The sequence below is a fragment of the Catharus ustulatus genome, chromosome 23 (assembly GCF_009819885.2).
Source record: "Catharus ustulatus isolate bCatUst1 chromosome 23, bCatUst1.pri.v2, whole genome shotgun sequence".
Lineage (NCBI taxonomy): Eukaryota > Metazoa > Chordata > Aves > Passeriformes > Turdidae > Catharus > Catharus ustulatus.
The window spans coordinates 1,806,730-1,821,783 of NC_046243.1; the positions used below are offsets into that span (position 1 = coordinate 1,806,730).

The window sequence follows — 15,054 nt, forward strand, 5'->3', positions numbered from 1 at the left end:
GCTGTTGTGCGCCCGCCGCCCGCCCCGCCGCCCCCCGCACCGGCCGCGGCTGCGCACTGGGCCGCACGCGGCGCCGCCGCCTCCCCCATGTGATTCCCGGGGACAGCCTCGTGCCCCAGTGACACACTTTCCGCCGGCGGCCCCGGCCCCGCGCCGCCGCCGGGGAGCCCGGGCTCGGCGGGGACCCCCGCACCGGGGCCGCCTGACGGACCGCGGGGAGCGGTACCCGCACTGCCACCTGCACCGGGGACACGGGATGCCCCGTCACGCAGCGCAGCGCTGTCCCTGCACTGGGAACCCCTCCCGCAGCACTGTCCCCTGCACTGCGGACACTTGGGTGCAGCACTTGACACATCTGTCGCCTGGCACGACACTATCCCCCGCACTGGGGACCGCCAGTCACAGCACTAGCAGCCCTGTCACCTTGCACAGCGCTGTCACCTGCACTGGGAACACCTGACCGTGACACTGGCTGTCCCCTGCAGCGGGGATATCCAGGCACAGCACTGTCACTCTGCGTGACACCTTCCCCTGGGGACGCCTGGGCACTGATGTCACCCCGCACAGCACTGGGGACACCCAGGTACCCCTGTCACCCCTCAAAGCACTGTCCATTGTCCTAGGGACACACGGGTACCCCTGTAACCCCTCAAAGCACTGTCCATTGTCCTAGGGACACACGGGTACCCCTGTAACCCCGCGTGGCACTGTCCCCTCCACTGGGGTTACCCAGCTACCCTTGTCACCTCACACGGCACTGCCTCCTGAGCCCACCTGCTCGGCTCCAGCACCGCAGCCCCTCCTGGCCAGGGACACCTGTGCATGGTACAGCCCCCGGCACAGCCCCTGCCCGCTGTCCCCTCCCGATGCTCCCCTGCCCACCCCTGCTGTCCCCATGCTGCCCACGGCGGGTGCCCGCTGTGGCACGTGCCTGGCATCCACGTCCCAGCCTGGCCCCACTCCCGGCTGCCGCGGGAGCTGCAGCAACGCAGTGCCAGGGCAGAGTTGGTGGCAGATCTGGGTCGCGGTGCCGGCCAGGGCCAGCCCAGCCCGGTGGCACCGGGGGCTCTGTGGGTGCTCCTGCTCCTGCTGCGGGCAGAGTTTTGGGGGTGCCAGCACCCTCCCGGGTGCCACGTGCCGGGCGCTGCCCTGGCCCCCAGCCAGGAGGAGAAGGAGCAGAGCACGGATGTGCCAGCACCGGGAAATCCTCCGAGCTAAGAGGGGAGACCTCCGGTGCCCCGGTTGTGCGAAATCTCCAGGGAGGGACACCAGAGCTCTGCACCCCAAAGACCCCCTGGCTCCCTGTGGGTGACAAGACCACCCCTGAGCTTGGGGTGTCCGGGGGTGATCCCAGATTTTGGGGCGCCCCAAGGCACTGGGGCGGTGGGAACACCCCGACACCCCACAGGACGTGCCCTTGCCCTGAGTCACGGGGCGGTTGCGCGGTGCCGTGGCACCTCCGGCTGGGAGAACCGCGGCAGCTCCCGGAAGGATGTGTGGGGCCAGGCTGGCACGGGAACGGGGGGACCCGGCGGGGGGGACGCTGGTCCCGGGGTGGAGGGACCCGCCTGCCCGCAGGGCCGTGCCCGGACCGTGCAGGTGCCCCCGCTCCCACGCAGCTCCTCGTTCCCCTCCCGGCACGTTCCCGGTGATTATCCGTGACTCAGCCGCACGTCTGGATTGGAAAAACATCCCCGCGCACTGCGCTGCGGCACACGGCGCCTGTGATGCTCGCCTGAAATCCTTATCCCCCAGGAATCCCCGGGACGGGATTAAGGCTGGGAGGGACGGGACAAACCCTGTGGGGTCCCGCTGTGAGGCTGGGAACCCGGCAGGGGGGTCCTGGTAAAGGTGCTGTGAGGAGGGACCCCAGGCTGGACACAGCTGGGATATTTCCGGGATATCCCGACTCTGGGACCACCCATGGGGAGCAGGGAGAGGGAGAGGGGCCACCGAAGCCAACGGGACAGGGGGGTACTGCAGCTGACGTGCACCGGGAACGCCCCCAGAGGCCGGGTCTGTGCCTCGAGGGGCTTCCCAAGGGTCCCCGTGCACCCCATCACGGCAGTGCCCGTGCCAACCAGTCCATGGTGTGGAGGGGGCACCTGAACGCCCCTCAGGGTCGTCACATGCCACCAGATTCACCCCTAAATCCTGCACCTCCACGAATCTGTGGACCCCTGCACCCCCAAACCCTGCACCCCTCCGGCATCCTGCACCCCCAAACTCTGCATCCCTGCACTTTCCTGGGGCCCCTGCATGCCCAGATCCTGTCCCCTTCTATCCTGCACCTCCCGGGGTCTCTACCCCTCCATCCAGGTCTGCCCCATCCCGTCATGCCAGGACCCCGTGGGGTACCCCCACCCGCCGTGGGGTGTCCGGAGTGTCGGGGGGACACACACATCACCCCGCCCGTGCCATCGGCTGTGCCCCTGCCCTTCCCATGCCGCATCCCCCCAACTGCACCACCCCCACTTCAACAGCCCCACGGGGGATGCAGTTCGCATTTCCGTCCCCCGCCGCTGCTCCCGGGGGTAGGAGGCAGCGGAGGGGCGGTGGGGCCGGTGCCCGGTGCCCGGTGCCGGTGCCGGTGCTGTGGCCGTGCCGCGTGACGCTCGCCCCGCTTCCCGCCCGGCGCCTGCGTGCCGAGAGTTTATTTTTACTCGGGGCTGGAGCCTTGTTTACCTTGTTGAACCTTTTCCAGGAAAAGGGGGGGGTGTCTCCGCCGGGAACGGGGGCTCGTTCTTGCCTATGACCCTCGGCCCCCAGGCTGGACACCGGGGGCTGACAGGGGACAGGGACCCCAGCCCAGCACCCCCAGCCCCACTTGAACGCCCCCAGACCAACCGTGGGGCTGCAGCTGCCCTGTGGGTTTGGGGACACCGGGTCCAGCTGTGTCCCCGTGTCACCCTACACATATCGAACCTCAGTTTCTCCGCCTGTAACTGTACTCTGAGGGGGGCAGCCAGAGGTGCTGGGTCCCATCCAATTTGGGGGTCCTGCACCCCTGACCCCCCTTTCATCCATCCCCACTGATGGCACTTGGGGGGAAGGGTTGGGCAGGAGCCCCAGTGCTGCTGTGGGGGGCCAGCAGAGTGCTTGGGGGGTTGGGGTTTGGGGTGGTTTGGGGGTGTTTTCCTGCAGGGAGCAGCCCTGGCTCGGCTCCTGGCTCTTGGCTGGGGCAGCAGCTCTTGCTGCCAGAATCATCCTCCCTCCCCGGGAACGGGAAAAATCGGGTAAACAAGGCAGGCCTGGCCCCGGGCGGGGGCACCCCACGGCAGATGGGGACACCCCAAGACAGGCGGGGACACCCCACGGTGTCCTGGCACTGCGGAATGGGGCAGACCGGGGTTGGGGGGCAGAGATCCCAGAGAAGTGCAGGGTCTGGGGGTGCAGGGATGCAGGGTTTGGGGATACAGGGATCCCCCAGGAGGGTGCAGGACTGGGAGGAGGAGAGCACAGATTTGTGGACGTGCAGATTTAGGGATGAACGCACCCCAGGAGGTTGCAGGGACCCAAAAAGGGATGGAGGGTCAGGGGATGGAGGGACCCCACAAGGATTCAGGGGTGCAGGAAAGGTGCATTGGGAGAGGGTTTGGTAGTGTCAGCACCCCAGAGGGTTCAGGGGCCCAGAAACTGGAGTGATACTGTGACATGGGGGTGCAAAAGGGGTGCAGGACCCCTGGGGGACGGGGGACCCCGGTGTGTTCATCATGTGGGGGGGTCCGGGGAGCATCCCCAGGGCGAGTAGCCATGGCAGGTGGGGAGCCTCTCACCTGCTCTCCCCATCCCCCAAGATCTCACGTGCTGATGTTTGTGTTCTCTCTGCAGCCTTGGGACCACACGGGGGGGGGGGGCAAAGGGGGGTAGGGTAGGGGGCGGGACAGCACCGGGAACTCCTTCAGCCTCCAGATCCCCCACCCCAGACCCACCACCTGGGAACCCTCCCCCTCTTTCCCATTCCGCCGTCGCCCCATGTTTGACCTTCCCAAAGGTCAAATATGTCAGGAAGCGGGGGGGGGGGCACACCCCATCAGCCCCCCAACCCACAGGTCACACAGAGGCCACGGCGTCGTGGCCAGCTGCCCGCTTGGCATCTGTGCCAGCCCATGTGAGCGGGCTCCCTCCTCCTCCTCCTCTTCCTCCTCCTCCTCCTCCTCCTCCTCTCGCGGGGAGCCCTCTCCATGCGCGTCACGTGGCGCTGGCATGTGCGCCCTGCTCCATTTTTAGCCCCAGCAGCCTCCCTGCTGCAGAGCCATGTGCGGGCGGGCGCCGGCCGGCACGTGGGCCTGCCGCAGCGGGGATGGGCACCGGGATGGGCACCGGGATGGGCACCGGCCCGGGCAGCGCGGGCACGGCGGGGACACGGCACCCGTGTGTGCGGATACGGAGCGGGGTGTGAGCACGGCTGTGTGTGTGAGAGAGAACAGACAAGTGTGTGTGTGAACATGGCTGTGTGTGAACATGGCTCTGTGTGTGAGCACAGCCAGGTGTGTGTGTGTGTGTGAACATGGCTCTGTGTGTGTGTGAACATGGCTGTGTGCATGTGTGAGACCACAGCCAGGTGTGTGTGTGAACATGACTGTGTGTGTGAACATGGCTGTGTGTGAACATGGCTCTGTGTGTGAGCACAGCCAGGTGTGTGTGTGTGTGTGTGAACATGGCTCTGTGTGTGTGTGAGCACAGCCAGGTGTGTGTGTGAACATGACTCTGTGTGTGTGTGAACATGGCTCTGTGTGTGTGAACATGGCTCTTTGTGTGTGTGAGCACAGCCAGGTGTGTGTGTGAACATGGCTGTGTGTGTGTGAGAGCACAGCCAGATGTGTGTGTAAACATGGCTCTGTGTGTGTGAACATGGCTCTGTGTGTGTGAGCACAGCCAGGTGTGTGTGTGAACATGGCTGTGTGTGTATGTGTGTTTGTGTGTGAGCACAGACAGGTGTGTGTGTGTGTGAACACGGCTCTTTGTGTGTGAACATGATCATATGTGTGTGTGAACACGGCTCTGCGTGTGTGTGTGAGCACAGCCAGGTGTGTGAGTGAACACGGCTCTTTGTGTGTGAACATGATCACGTGTGTGTGTGAACATGGCTCTGCGTGTGCGTGTGAGCAAAGACAGGTGTGTGTGTGTGTGTGAACATGGCTCTGTGTGTGTGTGCATGGTCACACGTGTGTGTGAACATGGCTCTGTGTGTGTGAACATGGCTCTGTGTGTGTGAGCACAGCCAGGTGTGTGTGTGAACATGGCTGTGTGTGTATGTGTGTTTGTGTGTGAGCACAGACAGGTGTGTGTGTGTGTGAACACGGCTCTTTGTGTGTGAACATGATCATATGTGTGTGTGAACACGGCTCTGCGTGTGTGTGTGAGCACAGCCAGGTGTGTGAGTGAACACGGCTCTTTGTGTGTGAACATGATCACGTGTGTGTGTGAACATGGCTCTGCGTGTGCGTGTGAGCAAAGACAGGTGTGTGTGTGTGTGTGAACATGGCTCTGTGTGTGTGTGCATGGTCACACGTGTGTGTGAACATGGCTCTGTGTGTGTGAACATGGTTCTGTGTGTGTGCATGGTCACACACGTGTGTGAACATGGCTCTGTATGTGTGAACATGGCTCTGTGTGTGTGCATGGTCACACACGTGTGAACATGGCTCTGTGTGTGTGAACATGGCTCTGTGTGTGTGCATGGTCACGTGTGTGTGAACATGGCTCTTTGTGTGTGAACATGGCTATGTGTGAGCACAGCTGTGTGTGTGAACACAGCCAGGTGTGTGTGTGAACATGGCTCTGTGTGTGTGAATGGTCACATGTGTGTGTGAACATGGCTCTGTGTGTTTGCATGGTCACATGTGTGTGTGAACATAGCTCTGTGTGTTTCAGTACAATTGTGTGTCAGCATGACTCTGTGAACATGATCACACAGGTGTGTGAACATGGCTCTGTATGTGTGAACATGGTCATATGTGTGTGTGAACATGGCTCTGTGTGTTTGAGCACAGTTATGTGTATGAACATGGCTCTGTGTGTGTGTGAACATAGCTCTGTGAACACAGTCGTGTGTGAGAACATGGTCATATGTGTGTGTGAACATGACTGTGTATATGAACATGGTCACACGTGTGTTTGAGCACAATCGTATGTGTTTGAGCACAATCATGTGTGAACATGTCTCTGTGTTTTATCACAGTTATATGTGTGAACAGGGCTCTGTGTGTGTGAGCATGGTCATGCATTGAAATATAGCTCTGCATGTCAGCACAGTCACACATTTGAACATGATTGAACTGTGTGAGCACAGTCATGTGTGAACATGTCTCTGTGAACATGACTCTGTGTGAGCAATCGTGTGTGAACATGGCTCTGTGTATCAACATGATCATGTGTGTGTGCACACCCATATGTGTGTACAACCACAGTCATGTGCGTGTGTGAGCACAGCCACAGGCGTGTACAGCCACAGTTATGAATATGAGAACAGCCATGCGTGTGAACGTGATCACACATGTGTGCACCCATGGCTCTGTGCATGTATGAGACATGTATAAACTCAGACACGTGTGTGAGCACAGCCACACAAGCACTACCACCCCTGTAGGTGACAAGAGCCACATGTGTGGATGTGCACAATTACACAGGAGGACAACCACAGCCGCCCTGTGTCTGAACAACATCCACACACATGTGAACACACCGGCGAGCACAGCTGCTGGCAAGGCTTGATGTGACCCATGGCACAGCCAGAACCGCGGAGGGGCTTCCCCAGTGCCACACTGGGGGGGTGGCACCACCAGCGTGACCCGGGCACCAGGACTAGGGGCACCCTGATGCTTGCAGGAGGCTGGGTGAAGGGGGATCTCCCCCCGCGTGTGTTTGTGTGTCCCTGAACGCAGCTCTGCAGAGAGGCACGTCCCCCACGTGTCCCCTGTGCGTCCCCAGCACGTGCCACGCGTGTCCCCTGTGTGTCCCCGGTGACACGGCCCCGTGTGCTGCGGGGGGTGGAGTTTCAGCCGGGAGAGGGGGAAATGATCCTCTGTGTGTGTATACGTGTACATACATATCCGTGCATGCCCATTCGCGTCCATACGTGTGCTCTGAGGCTGCGGTCCGGGCTGTGCGCGTACACACATGTGCATGAGTGTGCATACATGTGCATGTGCGTGCTGCGGGACTGCAGTCGGGGGTGCATGTGCACGGGCTGCAGTGTCTGCGGGCTGCGCCTGTGCTGCAGTGGGGGCTGCAGTCGCTCCCTGCAGGGGGACACGCGTGTGCATGTCCGTGTACGTACGAGTGTGCTGGGGCTGCAGCCTCTGCAGAGGGGGTGCTGCGGACTTGTGAGTGTGTGTGCACGTTCTTGCACACGTCCAGCAGGCACTGCAGAGCTCAGTGTGTGCCCCGCGGGGGGCTGTGCGTTATGGGGAGGTGCAGACCCCAACAATCACAGCACAACCACCCCCCTCTCGGCCCTCCCCGCGTGGGGGGCTCGTAGCGGTGGCTCCCTTTGTGTCGTGTCCCCCCACCCTCCTCCTGCAACCCGGAGGTCCTCCCGAACCGCCGTGTCCCCTCCCGCCACGGGACCGGCCCGTGACCCGAACCCCCCCCCGCTCCGTGGGTCGGGGGCGGGCGCGGGGGGCGGGCGCCAAGAGCCGGTACCGCCACGCTCGGGGGCCCCCGAGCGGCCGCCCCCGGTACTGCGGCGCGGGCCCCCCGCCTCACGCGTGTCCGCGTGTCGCGACCACCCCCCCCCGGCCCGGGGGAAGCGGCGCGGGTGGGCACCGTCCCGGGGGTCCCCAAGGCGGGGACCAGCCCCGCTGCTCACCCCCGGGGATCCCACCGCCCCCACCGCCGCCGGCGCATGCGCGCCGAGCCCCGTTCTCCGGTACCCGGGGTCCCGTGCCCGGTACCGACCCCCGCCCCGCCGCCCCCCCGCGCGGCTCATCCCCGCGCGGGTCATCCCCGGGTCGGGGGCCGCTCCGCGCCGCCGATGCCCCCGGCGCCCCCCGCGCCGCCGCCCCGCGGTGCCGGCGGGCGGTAACGGGGCCCGGCCATGCGGTCCACGGCGTTCCGGGGAGGCGGGCGGCGGCGGCCCGAGGGGGCGGGCGGGGAGGAGGAGGAGGAGGAGGGGGAGGAGGGGGAGGAAGGCCCCGCTCCGCCGGCCCGGCGGCCCCGGGCCCCGCCGCCGCTGGGGGCACACACGGGCCGCGGCTGCGGGGTGGCGGAGCGGGAGCGGAGCGGGGCCGCGGCGGGGCCGGCGGCCGGCGGGGGCAGGGCCGCGGCGGGGGATGCGGGCGGGCTGCCCGGGGAGGCGGCGGCGGCGGGGCCGGGAGCGGGGCCGGGGCCGGGAGCGGGGCCCGCGGAGCCGGGGAAGCGGCGGCCCGCGGCCCGCGCAGCGATGGGCGCCGGCGGAGGGTCGCCCGGGCAGGCCGCCTGCCTGCGGCAGATCCTGCTGCTCCAGCTGGACCTGATCGAGCAGCAGCAGCAGCAGCTGCAGGCCAAGGAGCGGCAGATCGAGGAGCTCCGGGCCGAGCGCGACACGGTATGGCGGGGGAAGGTGTTGTGGGGGGGGGGGGGGCACCGGGGAGGAGGGCGGGAATGCGGCATGGAACGGGTTAACTCCCGCCAAGGTTAACCCCTCCTTGGGTTTAACCCCCCCAGATTTCACTCACTCCCCTGTGGGGTGACCCCCCCTTCCCCCTCAGGTTTAACACCCCCTCAGGTTTAACACCCCCTCATGTTTACCCTCCCTCAGGTTTAACCCGTGACCCCCACCCTAGGGTTAACCACCCCTAAGTTTAACACCTTCCTGTGGGGTGACCCCCCCCCGTGGGATGATCCCAATAGATTTTAACACCCCTCACACCATATTAACACCCCTCCCGTGGAGTGATGCCCCCTCCTCCTTTAATGGCTGCTCAACACCACCCTGGGGTCCCTGGGATTGTGGTGGAATTCTGCCCAGCAGCAGGAAAGTTCCCCTTCCCCGTGACACCCAAGGGGTTAAAGACCCCCCTTTTTAGGGTTAATGCCCCCCCCGCTTTGAGGTTAATACCCCCCTCTCTATAGGGTTAATACCCCCCTCTTTGGGGGTTGCTTTCATTTCTCTTTGGGGGTTATTTCCATCCCCTCGATGGTTAATTTACCCCCCTTGTTGGGGTTACTATCCCACTCTTTTGGGTAATACCCTCCATTTTGGGGGTTGATTTCACCTCTTTTTTAGGGGTTAATTCTGTGCCCTCTTTGGGGGTTATTGTGCCTCTTCGGGGGGTTAATGTACCCCCTTCTTTGGGGGTTAATTCCAACACCTCATTTGGGGTTAATTCTGCACCCCATGAGTGTTAATAATGTCCCCCACCTCTGAGGGTTAATTCTGCACCCCTCTTTAGGGTTAATGCCCCTTCCCCCTTCTTTGGGGGTTGATTGCACCTCTCTTTGGGGGTTAATTCCATCCCCTTGAGGGTTAATGTCCACCCCTCTTTGAGGGTTAATCCTGCACCCCATGCAGGTTAATACCCCCTTTTTTTGGGGGTGTTAATGTCTCCCCATAGGGGTTAACATCCAACTGCTGTGTCACCTCAGGGCTCGGGGGTTCATGTGCCCCTCATGGCCGTTAACCCGTGGCACCCCAGGGGTTAATCCCCCCCCCCCCTCGGCTGTTAATGCCTCCCCCCCATCGGGATTTTCTGTTCTCCCCTCGTGGGGGTTAACGCGCCCCTCTTTGGGGGTTAACGACCCTCGCTGGCACCCCAGGGGTTAATACCCCCCCTCTTTGGCGGTTCCTGTTCTCCCCCCGCGGCACTCAAGGGGTTAATCCCCCCTTGTTTGAGGGGCATTTAGCCCCCTCCCCAAGGTACCCGTGGGGTACATAACCCTCCAGGGGGGTAATTCCCCCCCCCTCCCTAAGGGGTTAAACACCGGGGGCAATAATGGGGGTGAACCCCCCCTCCTCCCAACCCCGGAGGTCTCTGCCCACCCCAGGCCTGGGCTCCCCCTCCCTCAGGGGTCGCGGGTTCCCCCGGGGGTCGCAGCCCCCCCCCCCCCCCCCAGACAAAGCCGCGGGGGCACAAAGGGCGGGGGCGGGGCGGGGGTTAACGGGGCCGCCGCCCGTCACCGTGGCGACGGCTCGGGGGGGGGCCCTTAAAGGGGCCGCGTCACCGCATGAGACGAGCCGCAAGGGACATGGCCCCGCCGCTCGGGGAGCTGCACCCCCACCCCGGGGATCTCACAGCCTTGAGACTGCCAGCCCTACAGGGGGGTCACCATAGCTGAGCTGTGCTCCCCACCCCCCACGTGTGTCCTGTCTGTGTCACCTCATGTGTGCCTCTACTTGTATGGCCCCCCCCACATTGCCCTGCCCGCGTTGTCACCCCACGGGTGTTGTGTCACCCCACGGATGCTCTGCGTTCTCCCCCACAGCCATGGGTCACCCCCCTGCCAGCCCCACGGCGCTGTGGCCATGTGCCATCAATGGCGGTGGCTCTGCCCAGCTGCAGTGGCGGTGTTAGTGGTGGTGGCCCCGGTTGTGGCAGGAAGGACGGGACACCCCACGTGATGTCACCTCAGGCAATGCCGCGTCCCCCAACATGGAGGAGCCACTGCGGAAAGTCCTTGATGGGACTTCAGGGGCTGTCCCTGGGCACAGCCTCCCGGTATGACACTGGTGGGGAGGTGGCACCGCCACACCCTGGGGTGCACTGGGCTCGGCTCCCCAAGGCTGGAGCCTCACAGCCATGCCCTCGGGGGGTGCCGGGACCCCCCCACTCTGCTGTCCAGAGCAACCCCTCTGAAGGGTGCAGGCCCTGCCTGAGGAGGGCTGGGGGCAGGTGACCATGGGCAGGGGTCACTAGCTAATTGGAAATCCCCCTTTCCATCCTGCATTCTCAGGGAGGATACACAGAGGGTGGGACCCCAAAATTCTCTGGTTTCTGCTGCCCCATCTCTGTAGGTATTCAAGGCCGGGTTGGATGGGGTTTGGAACAACCTGGGATAGTGGAAGATGTCCCTGCCTGTGGTAGAGGATGGGACTGGATGGGCTTTAAGGTGCTTTCCAACCCTGGGTTCTTTGATTCGATGAAATCCCCCCTCAGATTGGGGTTTGCAGCTGAAGAGTGACCATTTTGTGCCGTTGGACATCCAGTGGCAGTCGCCTTGGGGTGCCCACAGGGGTGACCCCACCCCAAGGTGAGCCCTCCCTCACCTGCCTTGCAGCTCCTGGCGCGGATCGAGCGCATGGAAAGGCGGGTGCAGCTGGTGAAGAAGGACAGTGAGCGGGAGAAGCACCGCATCTTCCAGGGCTTTGAGGTGGAGGAGAAGCCGGAGGCAGAGACATGTGAGAAGCTGCCTCTGGAGTGTCCCCAGGACCTGCTGGAGCCACCCCCGACCCTGCAGCCCAAGCACTTCCCCTATGGCAGGAACGGGAAGGGACATAAAAGGTACAGAGTGCATGGAGGGCTGTATGGGGAGAAGGGGGGACACTCCCTCTGTTTGTGGGGCTGGCAGTGCCCAGCAGCCTTTGAAGTGTTTGGAGAGGCCACTTAGCACAGGAACACATCCCTGTGTCCAGGAGAACCTCAAGAAAGCCTGTGTGGGGAGTGCAGGGTTCCAAAATGCTGGGGAAACCCCTCTGTAAACTGCTTAAGTCTGGCTCTGGTGCAGCAGCCCTGGTTTGGGGGTGCCAGGAGCCCCCCACAGCAGCCCTGGTACAGGGTGAGGATCCATGTGCCTGGCTCAGCTTCTCTTCCTCCTGCAGGAAGCCAACGTTTGGGAGCACGGAGAGGAAGACGCCTGTTAAAAAACTAGTGTCAGAATTCTCCAAAGTGAAGAGTAAAACTCCAAAGCACTCCCCAGGGAAGGAGGAATCGGGCGGCTCCTTGGCTGAAACTGTTTGTAAACGAGAACTGCGGAGCCAAGAGACTGCGGAAAAACCCCGGCTGCTCCTGGAGACCCCACTGAGAGCGTCAGCCCCGCCAAAGGGCCCTGGCACACACCCCAAGGAGAAAGGCTTTGTCAGTGAGGCCGACGACCTGCCCTATCTCTCCACCACAGAAATGTACTTGTGCCGCTGGCACCAGCCGCCCCCATCGCCGCTGCGGGAGCCTTCTCCCAAAAAGGAGGAGACTGTAGCAAGTAAGGATGGAGAGAATGGTGGAGGAGCTGAGCTGGCCTGGGAACAGGGCTCGGCACCCTTGTTCTGAATGTAGAAAAGGGCTCCCAGGTTCCCAGAGGGATTGTCTGTGGTGCTGGGAAAGGTGCCACGCTGCTGGCTCCTTCCACTGCGGTGGGTGCTGGCTCTGGGCTGTCCCAGATGTCATCTTGAGCTCACTCTGCTCTGGGCAGGGCTCCTGGCCGGTGTCAGTTGGAGCAAGCGGTGAAGCAACTTCCAGTGGGTGCATGGGAAATGTGTCTCTGGCTCATGCCATGGTGACACAGCACCAGGGTCACCTGCTGTCCCCAAATCCAGTGCTTGTCCTGCCTTGAGCTCAGTGAAGTTGGTGCCAGTGATGGGAACTGGCTGTGCCAGCATTGTGGCTCAGACAGAGCCTGGCACATCCCTGGGAGTGGCTCAGGTTTGCTTGTGGGCAGAGATGAGCTCTGCTGTCCTGTGGCAGCTCCCAGGGGGTTTGGGGCATCTCAGACCATGCTCCAAGGGGAAGGATGGGCAGGAAGGGAGCATGGAGGTGGTGGGATGGCACAGGTGGGGATTCCAGTGTGGGTTAACACCCTCCTTGTCCTGCAGTTCCGTCTTGGAGGGACCATGTCGTGGAGCCCCTGAGAGACCCCAACCCCTCGGACCTCCTGGAGGTACGTGAGCCATCAGAGCTGGTGGTGCCACAAGGGCTTTCCAGGTTGTCCTACAACCTCCCAGAACATCTCATCACCTCATCCAGCTAAACCCTGGCTGTGGCCTGAGATGGGGGATCTGGCCCTGGGAGGATGCGCTGATCCGTTTCTGGTGTTGTTACAGAACCTGGACGACAGCGTCTTTTCCAAACGGCACGCAAAGCTGGAGCTGGATGAGAAACGAAGGAAAAGGTGGGAACAAAGGGAGCTGTGGGGATCTGGAGTCCCAGTCTCATGGGGGAGGGTCCTGGGGTGTCACCTGGAGCAGGGGCCAGGGCAGGGTGCAGCTGAGATGGGCACCGGGAATGCTGCAGGAGGAGGGATCCTCTCCCATCACTGGCAGCCTGTGATCACCTTGGAGGACTCTGGCACTGCCTGTGGCTCCTCACTTTCCCAACCATCCTGTTTTCCAGGTGGGACATCCAGCGGATCAGGGAACAGAGAATCCTACAGCGGCTGCAGCTCCGAATGTACAAAAGGAAAGGGATTCAGGAGTCGGAACCTGAAGTTACCTCATTTTTCCCTGAGCCAGATGATGGTGAGACTTGGGGAAAGGGGTGTCGGTGGTGGGGGTGCAGGTGGGGGGGTCTCACACGCTCTGGTGTCTCTCCACAGTGGAAAGTTTGCTCATCACCCCTTACCTGCCCGTCGTCGCCTTTGGCCGGCCCTTGCCCAAGCTGACCCCACAGTGAGTACTGGGGCTGAGGGGATAGGAATGGGGAGTGCTGGTGTCACTCCTAGGAAGGTGCCCTGCCCATTTTGGGTCTGACACCAGCTGTTCCTACAGGAACTTCGAGCTGCCCTGGCTGGATGAGCGCAGCCGCTGCCGGCTGGAGGTGCAGAAGAAGCAGACACCCCACCGGACCTGTCGGAAATAGGGGAGATGCTGGGAGCTCCAGACACCTCCAGGAGCTCCATATGTCCTTGAGGGCTCTGAACACCTCTGTGGCACCAGAAGCTCTGTCATCATTGGGTCACCACCAGCTGCTGCCTGCTCCATGCTGACGGATGGTTTCGTTCTTCTGTGATCCCAGTTTTGTTCGTTCGGGTTTTGGAACGTTTCCCAGACTCATCCCCCACACTGGCACCAGTTTCCCAGTGCCACCGGCCAGCAGCTCCACTCCCTGGGGCAGTGGGCAGATCCCAGCCCCATCCTCGAGTCCCCTGTGTGCCGCCCCTGCACTCTGCAGCCTGTGGCCTTGGGATCTGGGGCTCTCACCGTGTCCCGTGGGAGCACGGGGATAACCAGCACCAGATCCGGTGTTCGGGGGTGCCACATCCCCCGGGACTCACCCGCTGCTGCCTTCATGTTGTGTTTAGTTGGAAAGCAGGAGAAACAGCGGATTGTGTTGGAGCTGGCTGGGAACTGGGAAGCGCCTGGGATTCTCTTTTGGGAGGTTTTTCCCCCCTCTTTGGGGCTTTTCCTCTCTGGAGTGGGTTGGCGGCGGCAGAGTTAAAAAGCAAAATTTTTTTTTTTTTTTTTGGTGAAATAGAAACCCTGTGCGCACAATTTGGGGGGTTTTAATGTTTTTTTAAATGTAATTTAAATGTTTTGAGGCGGGCGAGGGGTTTGCTGTGAGAGGGGGTGATTGTTGCCTGTCTGAGCCCCTGGGTGCTGCTGGACCCTCTTGGTGCTGGATGGGTGGGGAGAGGCTCCATGGGTGGGGGCTCCATGTGTCCCCCTTTTTCCTCTGTTTTTTCTCCCTATCTCTCTCTTTTCCTCCTGTCTCCCCCCTTTTTCCTCACCTTCTCCCTGTTTTTCCACATTTTTTCCTCCTTTTTCCTCTTCCTACGCTGAGCCTGTTCCCCTGTCTTATCTCCCACTGCCCCCTCTCTGTTATTAACCCCGAGCTTATTGAGCGCCAGAAAACTCGTTTACAAAAAAAAAAAACAAAAACAAAAAATTAAAAAAAAAACTTACTTAAAAAAAAAAAAGCTTAAAAACCCGTAAAATGTTAAAAATCGATAAAAGTTCTAAAACCACCAAGTTATAAACACGTTACGGGAGGGGGTGGGGTCACGCGCGGACACGCCCGCTCGCTGGTTTTATTTTATTATTTTTTATTGCTTTTCGTTGTTGGTTTTTTTTTTTTGGTTTTTTTTTTTTACAATAAACAAGGAAAAGGCCGCTGGCTGCTGGTGTTTCCCCCCCCGAACATTTACCCGCCCTCGGGTGTGACGTCATTTCCGCGGGTGGTGACGTCACAACCGTGCGCAGCGCGC

The 15,054-nt window shown here is 61.8% G+C and overlaps 1 protein-coding gene across 1 annotated transcript; it reads left to right on the forward strand.

Annotated features, from left to right (window-relative positions):
* The first annotated feature begins 8,374 nt into the window (after window positions 1-8,374).
* Window positions 8,375-14,728, forward strand: MSL1 (MSL complex subunit 1). The gene is made up of 8 exons (XM_033079238.2): window positions 8,375-8,530; window positions 11,200-11,423; window positions 11,741-12,117; window positions 12,728-12,792; window positions 12,956-13,023; window positions 13,245-13,369; window positions 13,447-13,519; window positions 13,619-14,728. Exons 1-8 carry the CDS (start codon window positions 8,387-8,389, stop codon window positions 13,707-13,709), a joined length of 1,167 nt encoding a protein of 388 aa, XP_032935129.1. The 5' UTR covers window positions 8,375-8,386; the 3' UTR covers window positions 13,710-14,728.
* Window positions 14,729-15,054: the final 326 nt, after the last annotated feature.

What these genes read in the sequence shown, in the direction of transcription:
- MSL1 (XM_033079238.2), top strand. Translation starts at nt 8,387, where the DNA reads ATGGGCGCCGGCGGAGGGTCGCCCGGGCAGGCCGCCTGCCTGCGGCAG. An exon ending in GATGAGAAACGAAGGAAAAG is followed by an intron (nt 13,024 to 13,244) that starts GTGGGAACAAAG and finishes CCTGTTTTCCAG; the next exon opens with GTGGGACATCCAGCGGATCA. An exon ending in TTGCCCAAGCTGACCCCACA is followed by an intron (nt 13,520 to 13,618) that starts GTGAGTACTGGG and finishes CTGTTCCTACAG; the next exon opens with GAACTTCGAGCTGCCCTGGC.